Source organism: Onychostruthus taczanowskii, unplaced genomic scaffold, assembly GCF_017590055.1.
Source record: "Onychostruthus taczanowskii isolate IOZ18803 unplaced genomic scaffold, ASM1759005v1 scaffold56, whole genome shotgun sequence".
NCBI lineage: Eukaryota > Metazoa > Chordata > Aves > Passeriformes > Passeridae > Onychostruthus > Onychostruthus taczanowskii.
This window is the reverse complement of record NW_024503235.1, coordinates 4,131,992-4,152,390: the sequence shown is the minus strand read 5'-3', so window position 1 is coordinate 4,152,390 and position 20,399 is coordinate 4,131,992. Positions and strand designations below refer to the sequence as shown.

The window sequence follows — 20,399 nt, the reverse complement described above, 5'->3', positions numbered from 1 at the left end:
GTCCCCGCGTTCCAGGGTCGGTACCGGCGCTGCCCGCAGCTCCCGCGCGGAGCCGGACGAGGGCGGGGCCATTCAATCGGGGCGGGGCCTGATTTTTGCCCCGCCCCACCCCCCGCCGGCGGCGCGCGGGGCACGCCGGGATCGCCGCGCGCCGATCCGTGCCTCCCATGGTGCCCCGCGGCGGCTGAATGGGGCAGAGCCAAGATGGCGGCGAGCGCGGCGCCGGCGGGCGGCGGGTCTCTGTTCGAGTGCCCGAGCTGGTGAGCGGCCGAGGGCCATGAGGGCCATGAGGGGCGCGGGGCCGCGCTCCCCGGGGCCGCAGAGTGCTGGCCGGGCCGGCGGGGTCCGGGCGCGGCCCTCGGGTGCCGCCATCGACAGCGCCGCGAGGGGCCCGGGGCCTCCCAGGGGTGCCGAGGCTTTTCCCGAGAGCTCAGACAGAATCCGTGCTGCGGTAGGAATTAAATATCCTGCTCAGGGGGTGTGTCCGCTACGGGAGATCCGTCAGCTTGAAACTAGGCTGGGGTTTTTATCCGCTTGAGGTCAGGAGGCAGGGCTGAGTGGGGTGCTGCAGGAGCGGCACCGGCACCGTGCCTGGCGCTGGGTGAGGGGCGGGAGAGCCCGCGGTGAAGGGAGCCCTGAAAAGCTCCTGTGTGCCCTCCTGCCGGGAGCAGAGCTTGCCGTCAGCGTGCCCTTCTTCATTTGATCGTCGCTGAAGAGATCGTGGCTCTCCTGCCTCCTTTGGGTGCCGGAGGGATGGGATGGGATGGGATGGGATGGGTACTGGAGCACTGGGATGGGATGGGTGCCGGAGCGATGGGATGGAATAGGATGGGTGCAGCAGCACTGGGATGGGATGGGTACAGGAGCTCTGGGATGGGTAAAGGAGCTCTGGGATGGGTCCAGGAGCACTGGGATGGGATGGGTAAAGGAGCTCTGGGATGGGTACAGGAGTACAGGAGCTCTGGGATGGGATGGGTACAGGAGCACTGGGATGGGTACAGGAGCACTGGGATGGGTACAGCAGCTCTGGGATGGGATGGGTAAAGGAGCTCTGGGATGGGTACTGTGGTATTTTAAATCCCACAAGCAGCCCACGGCACCTGAGAGCTGGGGTTGTGTGGTCCAGCCCTGCCTGTCCCTGCAGAGCCCAGGCTGTCCCTGCTCACCCAGCTGTGTTGTAGCTCTCAGTGCTTTGTGACAGCGCTGATGTGTTGTAATTTAGAGCTGGTTTTTAAGTGCCTGCTTTAGTTGGTAAAGCCATTTCACCTTCTCATGGAAGAGAATTGCATTTTAGGGTCTTATTTGTGTTGAACATACACAGCAATAAACATCTACACGAGACAGGATGGTGTTCCATGAGATGATGACAAAATAAACCAGATGAAGCCAAAGATTATTGTGGATATTCAGCTTGAAATTTGAAGTATCATCCATTTTTTCCCCCTAGTGTTTTTGTACACAAAAACCACAATATGCTTATATATTCCATGGTAAATTGGAATGACTTGTACCTTTGAAAGCTGTGGATGGAGGAGCTGGGGAAACACAGCTTGTAAAATGCTCAGTCTCAGTGGTTTGCATGCTATTGCAGAAGAATTCCAAAAGAAATCCCATGTGGAGGAGAGAACTGTAACACCTGTAACTGTGAGGGCCTCTTCAGTACCTGGTTTGTGTCTTCAGCAGGGTCTGACAGAGTTTCCCTGTGTCCCTGCCCTGGTTTGGTTCTGAAGCACAATCTGTTGTGCTGGATGAGAAATGAGGTGGGATCTGGGAGATGATCCAAACCCAGGGGGGGTTTGGATGATCCAAACATGTCAGGGGGACATGTTTGGGTGCTAGCTCCTGTTCTGTTCTCACATTTTTAAGGTTTTTTTGTAATTCACTTATTGCAACCTGAATGTCTTTTTACAGTAATATTCCAAAATAGTTCTTGGGTACAGCAGAGTTCCTCTCTGGACTGTTTCCTTGTACGTTGTAAAGAAACTTTTTATTTTCTCTTGGACTCTGTTGTATGTTTGCACATTGTGATGGTTTTAGGGACCATTTTTTGTGTGTTTGTAGCTGTGAAGTAAAGGAGTGCCTGAGACAATTTCATCTTGTCCAGTTGGCACGTGCAGACATGGCAGCTGACACCAGTGAAAGCTTTGTGTTTTTCCTTAATGCTGCTTTTGAAACCCAAAACCTGTTTCAAAAGAGGAAAAATTAAAAAGTGAGCTAGCAGGAAGGCAGCCTGGAGAGCTTCCAGCCCCAGTGTTTGTGTTCTGAGCAGTGAACCCAAAATGGGAAGTGTTGGGTGGTGCTGAGTGCTGACAACCATGGCCTCACCCCTTGGTGGAAGTGAGGAGCTCTCCTGCCAGGTGCATTTATTTGTTCTGGTAATTTGTCTCTTCTGCTAAACGAGTAGAGTATGTTTCATGCTGAAGCTCTGGATGCCTTCTGCTGACATCTGCTGAGCTGCAGCTTCCAGCTCATGGTTTTAAAGGATTTGTTCCTTTCAGAGCCAACCAAAGAGTGCACAGGTGTGGTGTGGAACCAGTCTGGGCCTTCCCCAGCTAGGATTCTCCAGCCTGGAGGTGGTTTGCAGGAGCAGGCTTGGACCAACAGTGCTGTTACTCAAAGCTTTGGTTTCAGAGGATATAAAGACACCCTGCAGGGAACCTGGTCTTACACAAGCACCAAAAAGTCTCCTGTACAGGCAGCATTGTAGGGCTTCATTCCAAGAGTTTTGGGTGACCAAGAGCATGGAGTTGCAAAGAGTCTTCACAGTCAGAAGCAGATTCCTCTGTAGTGAATAATCTTCAGTCTCCTCAACCTCTATTAAAATCCAAATCACAGTCTTTACCTATCTATTTATGTTCCTGCCTCTAAGGAAAGCTGGCTGGGCCTTGTGGACACCAATCATATGAGAAATACATCTTAGATATAATCAAAAGGAGTAGTTTTTTTCCTTGCCTTTAAGTTGTTGCCCATGGTTTTGAGGTTTGCCTCTATCATTTTACCTCTTCTTCCATAATTTGGATAGTATCTGAGTACCCCATGTCCAGAAAAAACTTCTGCACTGAAATTCCCACTTTCCATCCAATGTAGTTGTGGCTTTGATTCAGTTCTTGTGTTGTTATAGGTTGCTTCTTCATAAATCCAAATCACAGTCTTTACCTATCTATTTATGTTCCTGCCTCTAAGGAAAGCTGGCTGGGCCTTGTGGACACCAATCATATGAGAAATACATCTTAGATATAATCAAAAGGAGTAGTTTTGAGTTGTTTTGAGGTTTGCCTCTATCATTTTACCTCTTCTTCCATAATTTGGATAGTATCTGAGTACCCCATGTCCAGAAAAAACTTCTGCACTGAAATTCCCACTTTTCATCCAACGTAAGTTGTAGCTTTGATTTAGTTTTTTGTTGTTATAGGTTGCTTCTTCATAATCCATACAATATTTATTCTTTCTTTCTTTTCCTTGTGTTTCCAGCAGCTAAACTTAAGACAGATGAAAAGCAGTGGTTGCCACCTTGCTGATGCCAGAGCATGTTTCTGCATGTGCTGTAACTCCTGTGTCCATCCAATGTAGTTGTGGCTTTGATTCAGTTCTTGTGTTGTTATAGGTTGCTTCTTCATAAGCCATACAATATTTATTCTTTCTTTCCTTGTGTTTCCAGCAGCTAAACTTAAGACAGATGAAAAGCAGTGGTTGCCACCTTGCTGATGCCAGAGCATGTTTCTGCATGTGCTGTAACTCCTGTGTACGTGTTAGCCAAGATTTGGGCTGTGCATTTACAGTTTGCATAAAGAGGGTGCCAGTACTTACTGTAGATTGCAATTTAGCCATTCCATGAAATCAGAAAATGTCTTTAGGTAGCAATTACACATCTTAGTTTGATAAAGGCTTTTGCAAACCTTCTGAGCTGGCTTTAGGTAGTAAAAGTGATTTCTCTGAGGTACAGGTTATCTGGTGTATAGTTTCAAAGTGACCATCAGATGTTTAGTGGATACTGCCTGCCTGTCCTTTTGTCCCAGTGTAACTTGTATTTGGAATTGTGACTCTTTCTTTACTCTCTTTGACACATCACTTGTGGGGATGTCAGGTTTGTCCTGGAATGAACATACATTAGGAATAGTTTGTTTGAAGGCACAAATTGTTTCTCTTTAGTCTCTTCGGCCAAGAACTGGCTATTCCTGGTGATGCTTTTACACAGATTTCTGGAGAGTATGAGCTCCAGAGTTCTGCAAATTCCACCCTGTCCTTGAAGTTGGGCATGAAGGTGTGTACATGAGTCACAGAGGCCATGATTTTTAGGAAGTGGCTAAATTTAGCTTCTGAGTCCCTGTTTAGAAACCCAAATAATTGACCTAATTTTAAACTAACACAATAGAATTATGGCTGTGCTATCTATGTCCTTAATAGCAATAATTCCAGATTTTTTTATAGTGTTTTACATCAGTCAGGCTGCTTAGTTTCAGCTGGATATAGATATTATAACCCTGCTGGCATGTCAGCATTGAATCTGCACTGTAGAAGGGATCCTGATTTGTAAAACTTCAGTTCTCTTACTTGGCACATTCCAAAGTGCTAATGGCCTTGTCCTTCTTTTCCAAAATGCTTTATCTTTGTTACAGAGACATGGCCTGGCCTGTGGAGCATGAGGTGGAGAAAGTAAGGAAACACAGTTTTCTGTTTCTAGTACAGAGGAAAGATGTATTTGCTTGTAGTTATGTAGATCTTTTAAAAATCTGTGCTGGAACCTGGTTTTGTTCAGTGGTATCCCTTGTAAATATTTAACTGCTGATCATTGTAAGCAGTTGATGTCTTCTGTGAGGCCAGCAAATCCACGTGTGCAGCTGCTGTGGGGAATCCCAAGCTGGGAATGCTCCTGTTCTCCTTGCCAGTCAGCTCTGTTAATTCTCTCGAAGGCCTCACATCCCCCCCAGGAGTTTCAGGATGCAGGAGACAGTCAGAGCATCCTGGGTCTCAATCAAACTCACTCAACTAGTGACCACCACACAGTGCATTTGCAGGTGTTATTTTCAGGTAGGTCACTTGCAGGATGCTGCCCTGGGGAGGCACTGGGGACTGTGATGCACCATCTGGAAAAAAAATTGCTTTTTTCTCATTTTCAAACACAAGCATTGTGCTGGAGCCAAGTGGTGATAGGAGAGTGTTGGCCTTGGGCAGTGCTAAGGGCTCTTTGTGTTCTGTAGAGAGGACAATCTGCTGACCTCAAGTAATTCTTCACCCTTCAGAACAGTGTAGGAAAATTAGTTTAGTGGATATTTTAGCACTTAGTGGAATTAGTTTAGTGGAAAAGGACTTTTTTAACATTGGGCATAAATTGGGAAAAAAACTGCTCTCCTGTAACAGCGTAAGGCCAGCTTTCTAACACTTTCTTCTAGGAGATTTGTGCAAGAGATATCCTTTCATGTTTTACTCCTTGATCCATGAGGTGAGAGGTCTGATGGGGCAGAGCATGTGAAGGGTGACTGATACTTCCAGATCCAAATACTTCTGATCTTTGGTGGCTGTGGAGCCAATTAGTTTTGAATATAAAACTGAACAATCTTTCTACTTTTTCTCATTAAAAGGCTTTTCAGGGTATCTAACTTGGGCAGCCTGAGCTGTGACATTGACTTAAAATGTTCCAAAGGAGTTTTCTATCAGAAATTACTCCTTTGAATTTGTTTTCATGGTATCATAATCAGTATTTACAACCTTCCTGTGTTCAGTGTTATGCAGGAATAGATAGAAGGGGGAAATACTGCCTACAAAGGATTCTCTACAGTCCAAAAGAAGCCAGAGAATAGGTAGATTTTTCTAGCACTTTAATTGACAGCTGAAGGCACTGCCTTGTAATACTGCTGAGCTTGGTTTATCTGTTGAAAATAAAGTTGAGGGTAGAGGCAGAGTAAAAAGAAGAGCAAGAATGAAACTAAAAGTAGAGGGGGCAGTGAAAAAGCAGAGCTGGTATGTAGCAAAACAAGACCATCAGCCAGGATTCAGCTGTGCTGGAGCTGCTGGGGACTCTCCTGTAACCTGACAAGTTCAGGGAGGGAGTTGCTAAAATGTGTTAGACAGGCTGACCATTGAGTATCCAGGAAGAGATCACTGAAAGGAAAAGCAGAGGCCAGACTGAGTAAGAAGGAGACTTGTAGAATGAATTTGTTGAAAGGTTTACCTATTTGGAAAGAGAAAAAATAATTTGGGGAAGTAGCTGTTGTTTGATCAGAGCAAGGCTGGTGTGTGAAAATTACCAAAAGTTGGGTTGCAGAGCAACCAGAACTTGGCAATTTCAGAGGAAGGGGGGAAAACAAGTTTTCCAGTGCTCAGAGGCAGAAAGAGGGAATACTGAGAAGTAGACAGGAATCCATGAAAGTAACCTGTGTTCCAGTGAAAACTGAGCTCTGAGATGTGCAGGGAGCACAGGGGCAGACAGCAGTGCTCAGGTGTAGCCTGGCTGTAGGTGGCTCAAGCAGTACCTAAGAGGAGCTTCCCTGCCTGTGCTGGAGGGACTGCAGCTGATCACACAGACTGTGTCCCACCTTTGGGAGCATTTCTGCTTGCTGGTCTGCCCTACATCACCATAATCCCATCCCACTGGTGAAGTTACCACTTGTGCTGGAGTTTAGCATCCTCTGCTTTTGCTGCTGCTCTTTGTTCATCTGAAACAACAGGAGTCAGTATTAACCCTATACTTGTTAGGGTGGTGTATCCACAGTCTTTGAGAAGGGCCTGACAAGAAAGCTTGTGAAAGTCCCAAGTGGTCAACTCAGAAAGGGCAGAGAGATCTGGGCAGGCTGGTGTAATGGATTGGAAACAAGAAAGGAAAATGCCTGGGAAAGAAGTGAAGTAGAAATAACAGGAGACTGTGTTCTTACATGAAATTACTGAGGGGAGCTGACCTTGCAGCACAGAAGAAACCAATAAATGTAAGGCACTCCCCAAAAACATGAACATCTGTGTTTAACCCCTTCAAACAACTTCAGCTACCAGTGACCTTTCTTTCTTCTCCAGCCACCCTAAGAACATCACTGCCCATTGTCACTGTTCCCTGGGCTGCCTCATGCACTGAGCAGAATGGGAACATGATCTCTGCAGAGTTCCTCAGCAGGGCAGCAGTGCAGCCAAGAACTAGGTCACTGCTGCTGCCTGGAAAGCTGGTCCAGCCTTAGAGACAAGCAGCAGAGGTGTTACCTGTGAGGAAGTCCTAGAGATGCAGATTCTGAGATCTCTGAGCAGAAAAAGATCCTTTGCTGCCAAGATCCAAGGGATCCTGTGTGGTGCAGGTGGCACAGCAGGGTCCTGGCTTTGAGCACTGTAGGTGCCCAGCATGTTCCTGCTACCCCCTGAGCTCACCCCTGTGCTGGCCTTGTCTTGCTGTGATCTGCTGAGTCCCTCAGGCCTCTGTGCTCCCTCTGCCAGGTGGGAATGGCACTGCTGACAAGTGAGTCTGCTCCAGAGCAGGAGCAGTGGGGCTGCTCTTTGTGTGGAATGTGATGGGGCAGGACTGTGCTGCCAAAGGGTCCCTCTGGGACTGCAGCCTGTCCTGTGTTCCCTGTGTTGTGATCACAGGTGAGTGTGGAGGAGCACTGGCTATTGCTGTGTATGTAATACTGCAGGTGTGTGCAGAGCCCCTTTGAGGTTTTTGCCATCACCATCCTAGAGGGGAAGGGTGGTAGAAGTTTCTATTCCTCTCAGCAGCCAAGGGTAGAGATTGATGTTTTGAGGGTGACATGAGGAAACAGAGCTCTTCAGCAAACAGTCCCAGCCTGTCCCCATCTCTAGTTGCCTGCCTCTTACCATGTACTCTCAGGACTTGCTCTGATAATTGTGTAAATCAGAGGTTTTCACCTGGAGAGGTGAAGCTTGAGATGCTTCATGTCCTGTTACCTTCACTCTTACCATAAAAAATCCTGGTTTCTGTGTTGTCAGAAGGAATCTGCAGGGAAAAGAAAATTAAGAGATTTTCATATTTTCCCCAAAATACTTCTGCTTACATTTGTGTAGGTTTGGTCTGTAGCTCAAGCAGCTCTAATACTAATAAAATTTTTATTAAATGTTTTGATACTATATTTTTCCTTTTCTTTTCAGGGCAGGGAAACCACCACCTGGCTTACATCTGGATGTAGTCAAAGGAGACAAACTCATTGAGGTATGGAAGTAGGGTTTGATGGATTTGGTGTATCATGTACGTAGGCACCAGCAGCAGAACATTCCCTGTCATTTTCCACACTTACTCATAAGTATTTCCTTTCTCTCATGTATTCGTTATCTTCAAATCATTTTTTTTCCTCTGAAACAATGAATGAAGTGACTTTTCCCTTGTCTGTGCAAGGCAGCCTCGTGCCATGCAGGGCTTCCATCAGTTAAACCTCTTCCCTTTGTACTGCTTGTTTGAGAAACCTGTCTGGTCAGGTAATTTTTTTATTTTGCATTACAGTCAGATTACCCAGGCATCCAGTATTTTGCAAGAGTGCTGCTCTGTCCTACAGTATAAAATACAGTTTGATTTGATTTTTCCTCCCACATTCAGGATCTATGAACAGTGTTGTGATCAGCACAGATACAGCAAGTTATTTTTATTACAGCACCACCTCATTCTCTGTTTCATATTTTGTCTTATATCACACTAAAAGTAAAAAATAAAATCTGTTTACCATTGTTGACAGAGAGAACCCAAACCAGTGAATGTATTTCAGTGTGGAGAGACTCCTAACTTGAAGCTGACTGAAACAGAAATGTTTCTGGGTGTAGTGGTTTGATACTGGCCAAATGCCAGGCACAAAAGTCATTCACTTATCTTCTCCTGCTACAGCTGGGCAGAGGAGAGGGGGAAAAATTAATGAAGGGCTCATGAGTTGAAATAAGGGTTGGGAGAAAAAAACCACTCTAAGGGCAAAACAGGTTCAGATTTAAAGGTATAAAGTAAATGTATTATCAACAGAGTCAGAGGAGGATAATGAGAAGTAAAATAAGCCTTTAAAACACCTTTTTTTTTCCCCAGCCCCTCCCTCTTTCCCACTGACAGCGCAGGGAGATTTGGTGAGGGTGTGGGGGTTTTGGTCAGCTCATCACCTGAGATCTTCTGTTTGCTCAGGGAGAGGAGTCTTTTCTCTGCTGTGCCATGGGGTCCCTCCCAGGGGCAAACATTCTTCCCAAAACTGCTGTGGTGTGGGTCACTCATCCATGGGGTGCAGTCTTTTAAGGCTGGGCTGCTCTAGTTTGGAAGCAAAAGGCCCTCTCTCTCCATTCACTGGATCACAGCTTTCTCTGGCATCCACCTGCTCCAGTGTGAGCCCTTTTCCCATGGGCTGTGGGATCTCTGCATTCCCCATGGATCCCAGGGGCTGTGGGTGGATCTCTGCATCCCCCATGGATCCCCAGGGGCTGTGGGTGGATCTCTGCATCCCCCATGGATCCCCACAGGCTGTGGGTGGATCTCTGCATCCCCCATGGACTTCATGGATTACAGGGGCACCATGTTTCACCATGGTCTCACCACAGCCTGCAGAGGAGTCTCAGCTCCAGCACCTGGAGCACCTCCTCCCCTCCTTCTCCCCTGCCCTTGGTGCCACCATGGTGTTTTCCCTCACATGTTTTCCGCAGCTCCTTCTGTTCTCTGTCTAGAAGGAAAAACTGCTGCTGGTAGGCACCATTGCCAGCAAGTTCCACTCATTTAAAGATTCTTGCAAGATCCTCTAGCATTGAGCTAAACAGTGCTTGGATGCCATCCTTGTGTTTCCCTGTTCAATACAGGTGGCAGAGAGTTTTTCAGTTTTGTCTTTTCTGGTAGCCAGCAATAACCAAGGAGGAGCATTGTTAAATCCTGTGGGTTGTTGAGCACTTGATACTAACCGAGCCATCAGTGTCCCAGCCTCGTGCAGAGGCCTGAGGGTCACCCTGTGATTGCTGGGTCTGCAAAGTGCAACAGCAGAACAAGCCATGCAGTGTTTAAGCTCAGTGTGTGAAGAAAGACACTGGGTTATAGCTCAGAGGCACAGAACGTTTTGGAAACGTTGTCTTGAATTAAAGGCAATAAAATATCTTCTCTGTTGATGATTTATTGCAGTAACTTCCATGAGTTTGTGTCTTTGCAAAATCTCTTGGAAGTGCTGCCCGGTCAGGGCAGTATTGTTTGTGTGTAACAGGTGCAGATGAAAACTTAAAGGATGCTTTTGGTTTCAGTTGTGGGCGAGAATGAGAAATGGTTTGATCAGTTTTTATGGAAACTGAAATTGTGAGGTAACTGCTTGCAGAGCTGATCAGTGTTTGTGGAGGAATAATTCAGCTTCCACTTGGTGTCAGAGCTGTGTTTATGTAAGACTTACTTTCAAATTTGCAATAAAAGGAAAAGTTAATACTCATTTTTTTTAGAGTGTGGAATCATGGAATTCACTAGTGCAAAGGTGTTGAGCATGGGAAGAGTCAGAGTGCTAGACCAAATGAGTAAGAAATTGCAGATTATGGGATATAAATCCAATGCTGGGAAATTAAATCCCCAGAAAACCTAATTAGGGCTCCTCAAAAGATGTGGTGTAACAAACAGTTATGGTGTTCTTGGATCAACAGCTGGATGAAACAACTCTAATCTAAAGGGAAAATACCAGTAAGACTCATGAAATTATGGTCAAGAAATGCAAGGAGAAGCCTCACAAAGGCACACTGACATGTAGAGCTTTCAGGGAGGAAGTGGAGGGGTCTGTTTGCAGGTGGAATTAAAAAATGAAATAAAATTCTACCACAAAGGATTGAGGAGACTACATACTAGTTTAAACTCTTCATCTGTGGCTTATACTTTCTGGTTAACTGGAGGTCTTGTGAAAACCAGCATTTGTGAAGAGACAGAAAGTGCTGATAAAGTGGCCAGGTGAGAGCAGAACCCAATAAACTCAATATAGTGATTTCTCGTGGTTTTAATCTGAATATTCTGAGGCTTTGAGATGCATTGCTCTGCCCCAGACAAACCAATTCAGGGGAGACACCTGCATGTTTTACATCTCTCAGATGGAGGAAAATCACTTGCATTTTGCATTTGCACTTCATTTGTCAATAGACCATGTCCTTACAGGTGAATTGCCAATTGAGCTGTCATTGCTGCCTTATTAAATGAGGTGTGGACTCACAAAGATTTTTTGGGGGGTTGAAATCTAGGTATTGGCACTCTGGGATTTTCTGCCAGCCTGTGTATCACTGTGGGGACTGATGGAACTATCATTCTATCTAGCTGTTTGTTCCACAGAATTGCTTGAAATTTAATAATCTTGTAGTGCTGCTTGAAACTGGCCAGAGGTTTAGAAGTTACTTGGTTGAGTAGTGGGTGTCAGAGCTGATAAGTATGCACACCTTGATCACCTAAATGCTCTTTTTTTAAGATGGCAGGCCAAAATATGTTAGTCAGTAGATTTCACAAAGCAGTTGCTGTCATGAACTGATGCTTTAATTGTATACCTTGGGTTAGGGGGAAAATAAGACATTTAACAGAGTATTATCTAAGGGACCAATCAATCATAAAATTGTCATGATGCATACAAGTGTGGAGTCAGGTTGTTCAGTTAATTCTTTTAAACATGCAGAAATAAATGCTTGTTACTCAATACCAAATGATGAGAACTTGCAGCATGGGGGCTGACAGATATTCAGTAGAATGCTGGAAAATCCAACATGGAAAATATACAGCATCTGTACGGGGGAAAAAATCAGGGAAAAGAAAACAGCAGGGAAGTGACACGTGACTGTAGCAGTGCTAAAAACAGAGTTGCTAGGTAGGTGAATAGATGTGATTGGCAAGGTGATCTGCAGTAGAAGCTGAGGTCCATGATGGGATTTTTGTCCTCACAGGTGAAGCAGGGGAGTACAAATACTGCATCTTGTTCCAGTCTGTCTCCTTATTTTCTGTCTGACTTGGTGGTGCCCCAGAGCCAGTGACTGTGGGTGCTCCTTGTGTCATCTGACAGCTCAGGAATCCCCCAGCCCCCTGGGCCTGGCCACACACTGGCTGCTTGGAGCTGAGCTGTAACTGGTTTGTACCTGGCAAAGGGAGGAGCAAACATCTGCTTGGCTGGAATGCTGCTGCCAGAGAGGGAGATCCTTGGCATCACCCACCCAGTGCCTGGAACCCAGTGGAGCTGCTGGGACGTGCCAAAGGCAGGCTGATCCAGGCCACCCAAATGGGGGGAGATGAACACGGGAAAAAAAGGCTTTGCAAGCCAAAAGCTTTGCTCAGACACGTGGCAGTGGGATAGAGGAGAGGATTGAATAGCTGGGAATGCAGGGAGGCAGGGGAGAAATCCAGATGGTCAAGCAGGCAGAGAATGTTAGTTCATCTCAGACAGTCTCTTGGAAGCAGTGCTCTCCTGAACCAACATGTGGGTTTTTCAATGGAAGATGTGTCAGCATTCCCTGGATGATGCTGTTGAAACGTGTGGGCTTTGGTAAATGTTTCAAAAGGCAGGAGAAGCCTGTTAACAGATATGTGATGTGCAGGCAGCCTTTGCCTCGTGCAGCTGGAGCCGGAAATTACAGATTAGATGAAGTTCTTGGGATGCAGTGAGAAGGTTCTGCACATGCCCTGCTCGGTACTGCAGCATTCAGGTGCTGCAAGGATTCCTTTAACCACACCATCTGGTAACAGAAATACTGTAGGACTTGGTCAACATGTCCCTCACTTTATTTAGATGTTTATATAACTAATATTAAGAGTTGTGCGATATTTTTTAAAGAAGATATTAGAACTAGATCAATAAAGAAGAAATACCTGAAATTAATGGTTTACTTTAATAGACTAATACAGATTCAGATCACAGCACATACTCAGTATAGTTTTGCCCCTTTATACCAGAGGTCTGAAATCTCCTGTAGGCCCGTTTCTCTACAGAAGTATAATTTTGATGTCCTGTATCAGACTGGAGATCACCAAGCACGGGTTCCTGTCTTAGACAAAGCCTGAGTTCATCCGTCAAGGAATGTGTTAAAATCTCTGGGAGCAGATGTCAGAGAAAATCTCCTGTGTGAGGTAGTCTAATGCTTTGAAGAGTGCTGTCCCCCAGAATGTCCAGTGCTGGCTGCTGAAGAAGTGAATAACTGGGACTCTCCCATATTCAGCTGTTCTGATTTTATAAAGAGCAGACTTGAGTTTATGTGTTTAACAGTGCCAGACTAAACTGAAATATTGATGAGCTGTTGATGCTTTGTCTTGAATTTGCTCTATTTATTCATGTTCTTGAATTTTTTTCAGGAAGATCCAAAAGATTCTAGGAGTCTAATATGCTTCTCTGTTTGATATTCTACCTCAGAAACTCATCATTGATGAGAAGAAATACTATCTCTTTGGGAGAAATCCTGATCTGTGTGATTTTACCATTGACCACCAGTCTTGCTCTCGGGTCCATGCTGCCTTGGTCTATCACAAACATCTCAAGAGGGTTTTCCTCATAGATCTGAACAGCAGTAAGTAGTGTGGCATTTAACCAGACAGAAGAGCTATACTTCAGTGCTTAAACATTCTGAATCTGAGACACTTTTTCCCTTTCCATTGTTGTCTGCACTGTGGGCAAATGGATATAATTTGAAATTGCATTGTAGGGAAAGACAAGGGTTAGGGCAAAGGAATGTTTGCTCCAGTCAGCCTACAGCTGCCTCACTGGGTGTTTCAAGCATTTCTAACTTGTAAAAGGCCAGAAGAGAGGAGGAAAGTGTCTTGACCTTCCCGTCACAATTTTAGTGAAGCCTTGTCTTTTGAGGGTGATTTCCCAAGGTCTAAAACCTGTCAGGTGTTTTTTTTGCACTGTCCAAACAGTACATTGGGACCTGCAGGAATACAGAAGGTAAAAGGTGTTTGTAGTTTATTTCCAGTGATTTTTTCAGGACTTCTGGTGTGTGTTATCTCACTTTGTGAGATGGTGGGTCTACACAGCTGATGCTTTCAGCAGTACCTCAGTGCCTTGTACCTTGGAACAATTGTTACTGTTCCTGAGATTCTCAAACTTGAACTGGAATACCTTGATCCCAAGCTCAACAGCCTGTTTTGCATGTTGATGTCCTCAGCACATGGCACGTTCTTGGGCCACATCCGTTTGGAAGCTCACAAACCCCAGCAGATCCCCATTGACTCCACGGTTTCCTTCGGCGCCTCCACGCGCGCGTACACGCTGCGAGAGAAGCCGCAGACGCTGCCCTCAGCAGTGAAGGGGGATGAGAAGATGGGTGGTGAGGATGAGGAGCTGAAGGGTTTGCTGGGGCTGCCAGAGGAGGAGACAGAACTGGACGTGAGTATATGTCACCATGATATTTTCTGAAAAATCCCTTCGATGGGATTTCTTCTCCTGGGAAGCTTCAGCTTCTCCCTGTTTTGCTGCTTTGAGTGTGATTTGGAGATTGTTTATCCAGCATGTGAATTGTTTTAATTTGGTGACCAATGATGGTCCAGCTGTGTCAAGGCTCTGAGGAGTCACGAGTTTTTATTATTCATTCTTGTCAAGCCTTCTGGTGTATCTTTTCTCTTTCTTTTGTATAGTTTTAGTATAGCATTCTTTAATATAATATCATAAGATAATAAATCAGCCTTCTGAGAACTTGGAGTCAGATTCTCATCTCGTCCTTGGGATCCTCACAAACACCACAAGTATGATGGCACACTGCCTTGATGGCATTTCCAGCAAGGACAGCCTTCCCCCCTTGTTTGCTTAGTCATGGAATCATTTAGATTGGAAAAGACCTTTAAGATCATCAGGTTCATAAATCTAACAGTGAACTTGAAACTAAACAATGTCCTGTGGTCTTCTGATGTGCACAGTCGTGTGATTAAATCAGACTTCATTTGTTTCTAAATTTGCTGTAGAATCTGACAGAGTTTAATACAGCCCACAACAAAAGGATCTCCACACTGACCATTGAGGAAGGGAACTTGGACATCCAGAGGCCAAAGCGAAAACGGAAGAACTCCAGAGTGACGTTCAGTGACGATGATGAGATCATCAATCCGGGTAAGGAGCTTGCTTTAATCCTCAGCTGATGCCCCTCAGGACCTCCTTCCAGTGTGCTCATAGGGATTCCTCATGGGTGCACATGGATAAGGAGAAGATAAATTTGGCAGTCAATATTTGGGATCTGCTATTTCACAAGCTGCCACCACATCTCACTGAAGTCTGGGAGCTCTTTCTGTTTTTTCTGTTCTACCTGTAAAATAACTGCAAGCTCTGAGCAGGATGGGGATATCAAACTCAGCTTCATTGTTCAGTACTCTGTCAGATACTGGAGAAATGGCATGGGTCCAAAAGTAGGAAGGTGGTTTACATTTTTTGCCCTCTTTAGAGCCTCTTTAGAATGGGAACAGAACTTATTCTGTTTTTCACCTCTCCTTCAATGCTTTCTTTACCTGTTGCCTCTGGGATGTCTCTAGCTCAGAGTAGCTTTTTGCTACTTCTGCACATGTGAACCAAGTCATCCCTAATCCTCATTCAAACTGATGCATTTGAAGATGTATCCAATTCCACATTAGTCTTTTTTTTCTCCCTTAGCTGTTCTGTATTAATGGCATTCTTATCAATCATACTTTATTTGGATAATATTCCTGTTAATAAGAGCAGCTAATTAATGAACAGGTATTTTGAAATACAGTGTGGAGATGGTTCCTTTGACACCCAGCACAACGATTTTGATTTATAACTTGATGCAGTTCAGTGCTCAGAACATCCTAATGCAACACCTATCTTTCTCATCACAAAAAAAAAGATAATTTTTCCAGACTTTCAGAGACTGATTGCTTCTGACTCCTGCTTCAAGGCCCCCCAAGGACTTTGGGGACCAGGTGTGTGCCTTTAGCACATGCAGAGCCTTGTCACCAGCAGCTTTCAGCCCAAACTCCAGCCTGTCTGATCCCAAACCTCTCATCCTATTCTCCATTTGAGGGAAAGCCAGGATGAGCCACCTGGAGACAAATCCACTGGATGTTCTTCCTTTTATTTGGTCACACTTCTGCTTACTGGGATATAGATTCCTTTACCCCACAGAAGTGGTTTTTGCCATGTGCTCACTGGAGGCTCTCTGGTTGTGCTCACTGGAGGCTCTCTGTGCTCACTGGAGGCTCTCTGGTTGTGCTCACTGAAGGCTCTCTGGTTGTGCTCACTGAAGGCTCTCTGTGCTCACTGAAGGCTCTCTGTGCTCACTGGAGGCTCTCTGGTTGTGCTCACTGGAGGCTCTCTGGTTGTGCTCACTGGAGGCTCTCTGGTTGTGCTCACTGGAGGCTCTCTGTGCTCACTGGAGGCTCTCTGTGCTCACTGGAGGCTCTCTGGTTGTGCTCACTGAAGGCATCCCTGTTCTTGCTTTGCAGAGGACGTGGACCCGTCTGTGGGGCGGTTCAGGAACATGGTACAGACAGCAGTGGTGCCTGTTAAGGTATGGAGTGATTCCTGACTTTCTCATTAGCACATTACATTGATGAACTCACTTTGTGATTTATGAATTGCACCTTAGAAACAGAGTGCTCCCACATGGGAGGTGTTCCATTGTTAAGCAGAAGTCATGTCTGTGTTTCACAGTTGTCATTTTTAGCAAATTTGAGCATTTCCTTTGAACCCAGCTTTAGCTTTTTTCTTTAATAACACATGGGATCAATGGTGATGTTTTTTTCCTCCCAAAAATAAACTTTCTAGAAATCTAGTGCATTAGTTCCAGATAAAACTGTGGGAAATGCAGAAAATAGAAGGGAAAAATGAGAGTTTATTTAAATACTGTGTTTGATGTTTCATATGTTTGTGTACTAGAACAATCAGGTTTAGGCTTTGCTCCAAGATAAGTGTTCTATTTAATTGGAATATGCAAGGAAAAAGAAAGATCTGCACAACTTCAGAGCAGCTAAGCCACTGTGTAACAGCAATTTCATTCGTTGCTGGTATAGACTAAATAACATCATGTGGAGAAGGATAATATTCCATAAACCAAACTGCAGGAGAAGATTCCAGTGATCAGGAGCAAAATTACCCAAGTGATCTAGAAGTTGCAGTTCCTTTCTGGGGGGGAGGGAAGTTTTGTGCTATAATGCTCTCAGGCACAGGGTGGGACTTGGGGTGTTGTGTGCAGGGCCAGGAGTTGGACTCAATGAGCCTTGTGGGTCTGTTCCAACCCAGGACATTCTGTGACCTACTTGGTCTTTGTTCAGGATGAGCTCAAGACTGGCAGGAGTGTAAAGGAGGTGAAGACTCAGACTTCATCTAAGTTACACCTGAGCGTCAGCTTTTGTCTCCCTTCCTGCATTGTGCACATCTAAGAATTATTGTTGTGGTTTTCAAGGGAGCCCAGAGGAAACCTTGTAGGACAAAGCCTGGAACGTGGTCTGTTGGCACTTTGTATGTGGCAGATTTAGGTGCCTCTTGGGGGCACGGTCTTGGCACCCAGTTTAAACAGGTTGATGGTTCCGTGAATAACTCTTTAACTCTTCTGTCTGCAGAAGAAGCGCCTGGAGAACGCGGGCTCGCTGCCCACGGACGAGTCGGCGTCGCGGCGCATGCAGAGCTTCCCCTACAGCGGAGGATTGTACGGGGGGCTGCCCCCCACCCACAACGAGGCGGGCTCGCAGTCCCACAGCGTGCACGGCACCGCGCTCATCGGGGGGCTGCCCATGCCCTACCCCAACCTCGCCCCCGATGTGGACTTGACTCCAGTTGTGCCCTCCACAGTGAACATGAACCCAGCTCCAAACCCCGCTGTCTTCAACCCCGAAGCTGTGAACGAACCCAAGAAGAAGAAATACGCCAAGGAGGCCTGGCCGGGCAAGAAGCCGACCCCGTCCCTGCTGATCTGAGCTGGGCCGAGGGAGGGTAGGAGTTACAGCTCCAGAAACTTTTCATGTGCGGTATCGTCTTTTTAAAATTTCAGTGTCCTAACAGATGTAATACCAAGATTGGAGGAGTGAAATATCCTTTAAAGATCTGTCTTCAAATGTTTTTATATGTCTGTTATAAAAAAAAAAAATACAGCTCCCGTCTCCTTTTGAACCAAAACCCCTACAGCCTTTTCTTAGCCACCACTGTCCCAGAGGTCTTTGTGCTGAGTTTGGATCCACAAGTCAAAGGGGCAGTCACACAATTTCATTATCACTTACGGCATGACCCTGCAGGTCCGTGTATTTCAGTGCTGGGCTTGCTGTGGTGACACTGTTCCTGCTGGACATTCTCACAGCAGGGCAACTCTGTCAAGAGGAAATGTTTGTGGGGCCAAGCCTTGCAGAATCCCATTGGAAGGAGTTGTAGAATTTGCAGAGTTATAGGTCAGCTTTTATTTTTTATATTTTCAAAACCTCACCAATGTGGGGCATTGTCTTTTTTATTATTATTATTAATTTTAGTTTGGCTACAGCTTGTTTTGATTTCCACATAAAACACTAGATCATCCCATGAACTGAGATGGATAAGCAGGGAAGCAGGTGGGTTCCTTAGCTTTGTTCAGTGCTGCAGAGTGGGGTCTGTGGGATGGATACAGGGTGCAAACAGCCGGGGCATCCAACAGGATCAGGCACTGTGCACTGTGCCGTGGTGACTCCCCTGGATAACTCAGGGTGAAGTTAACACAGGGGAGTTTCTTTCAGACTTGGTGGCCTCTGTAACTTAAATAGTTTCATTTTTATTTGCAAATGGAACTTTTAAGTTTTGACTGTATGAGATTCATCAAGACAAAAAGCTGGGAGGACCGGTGTGTTCCCCACACACTAATATTTTGGCTGCAGGTGAGAATTGAGTGCTACTGAGAGCCAGAATAGGAATTCTCAGTGGACTTGGGTTGTTGCTCAAGCCCTTTAGTTCCTTGGGTTTATATTTGAAAATTATTCACATGCTCAGACATACTGTGGCTGTACTTTACGCAAGGTAAGGCCAGAGCTTTATTCTTAAGTTTACTCTGGATTTTTGTACACACTCTAAATGCAGTTCAGCTATAAGTCACATTCCTTTGCTGTTTGGGGGATCCAGGAAGTGTGCACTGAAATGAGAGCATGTACCTGGCTGTTCACTGTGTGCAGGACTGCAGCTACTTGGGGAGGTAGTGCCAGGTTGTTGGGGCTGGGCTGTGTTTCCAGGGAGCTGGGATGCTGGGTGGTGCTGGATCAGTGCTGTGTTCCAGGGAAATGGGATGCTGGGTGGTGCTGGATCAGTGCTGTGTTCCAGGGAGATGGGATGCTGGGTGGTGCTGGATCAGTGCTGTGTTCCAGGGAGCTGGGATGCTGGATGGTGCTGGATCAGTGCTGTGTTCCAGGGAGATGGGATGCTGGATGCACCAGACCCATTTCAGAGAGATGCCCCAAAATCTGTGAGTTCTGCTCCATGGTGATTGCTTCTATCATGTCCCTGAGGTGCCAGCAGGCAGCTGCCCACCTCACAAGAGCCATGGCTTGAGACTGCTCTGTTCCCTGCCCACACCATCACATGCAGCTCAGACTATTCCTTGTGTGGATTCAGCACCTGCTCCATGATCCAGCTGTGCTGCTCTGTGTTTAAGTTGCCATTGATGGTTCAGCTGTTGGGCATTTGTTCTGCTTCCTAGTGCTCCCACAATAACTCTTCCTCTTTAGTCTGGCCTCTACAATTTTCATTTCCCACCCAGTTGCTTTCTGAAGGCAACTCTTTAGAGTAAGACTAGTCAGGACAAACAAAAGTTGAGCAGGTTTCCTTCTTTTTCTTTTGGGTTTTTTGTGTTTTATTTTGGGGGGAAGAGGGTTGGGTTGGGGGGTTTTGGGGATTTTTTTTTTTTGCAAGTGGCTCAGCGCAAGATTTTTCTTGACAAGGGAAACTTCACTGCTCGTTTTTTAAAGCTCTTCTCCTCTCAGACTCTGAACCAGCTCTTATTATTTCAGAGCTTAGGGGCCACAGCTGGCCACGAGGGGACAGGAACATCGAGGGGCTTTGTACAGACATTTGTACACTTGTGTAATATGTAATAGGCCTTTTCACACTTCTGTTGAGCTTTTTACCTGTAACCTTTACTATGTTGTAAATTAAATGCAGATTTTGCCAGGTTGGAGAGTGTAGTGTATTCGTTCCAGTCTGCACTGGTACAGCTGCCTGTACCACGTGCTGTGGCTCACAGGAGGATCCTGCCATGGCAAAGTGCCCTTCTCCCTGCAGGCCTTGTCCTTGGGCTGCCTCAGGCTGCAGCTCCTAAAGCTGCCCCAGCTGCTTTGCTTGTGACCTGCTCTGCTGCCTCGTGCTGCACTTTGGTACACAAGTGACACTGAACAGTGGATTTTGAACAGTGGTTGCTTTTGTTTTCCGAGTCGAGTTTTATCTGGTTCTGGCATAATCCTCTCTGTAAGTTGTACTCCAGAGCCCAGGCCTGCTGCTCTCATTGCTCAGCCTGCTCCCCTGACAGAGAGAGCCCTTGGGCAGGCTGAGGCACCATCCCCTGTCACAGACCCTCAGCCG

The 20,399-nt window shown here is 46.0% G+C and overlaps 1 protein-coding gene and 1 non-coding gene across 2 annotated transcripts; both read left to right on the top strand.

The window, feature by feature from the left end:
* The first annotated feature begins 157 nt into the window (after positions 1 to 157).
* On the top strand, positions 158 to 19,991 carry PPP1R8 (protein phosphatase 1 regulatory subunit 8). Its single transcript, XM_041417582.1, has 7 exons — positions 158 to 260; positions 8,083 to 8,143; positions 13,284 to 13,437; positions 14,035 to 14,255; positions 14,828 to 14,972; positions 16,319 to 16,383; positions 17,435 to 19,991. Exons 1-7 carry the CDS (start codon positions 205 to 207, stop codon positions 17,786 to 17,788), a joined length of 1,056 nt encoding a protein of 351 aa, XP_041273516.1. The 5' UTR covers positions 158 to 204; the 3' UTR covers positions 17,789 to 19,991.
* On the top strand, positions 9,830 to 9,994 carry LOC121342956. Its single transcript, XR_005953625.1, has one exon.
* Positions 19,992 to 20,399: the final 408 nt, after the last annotated feature.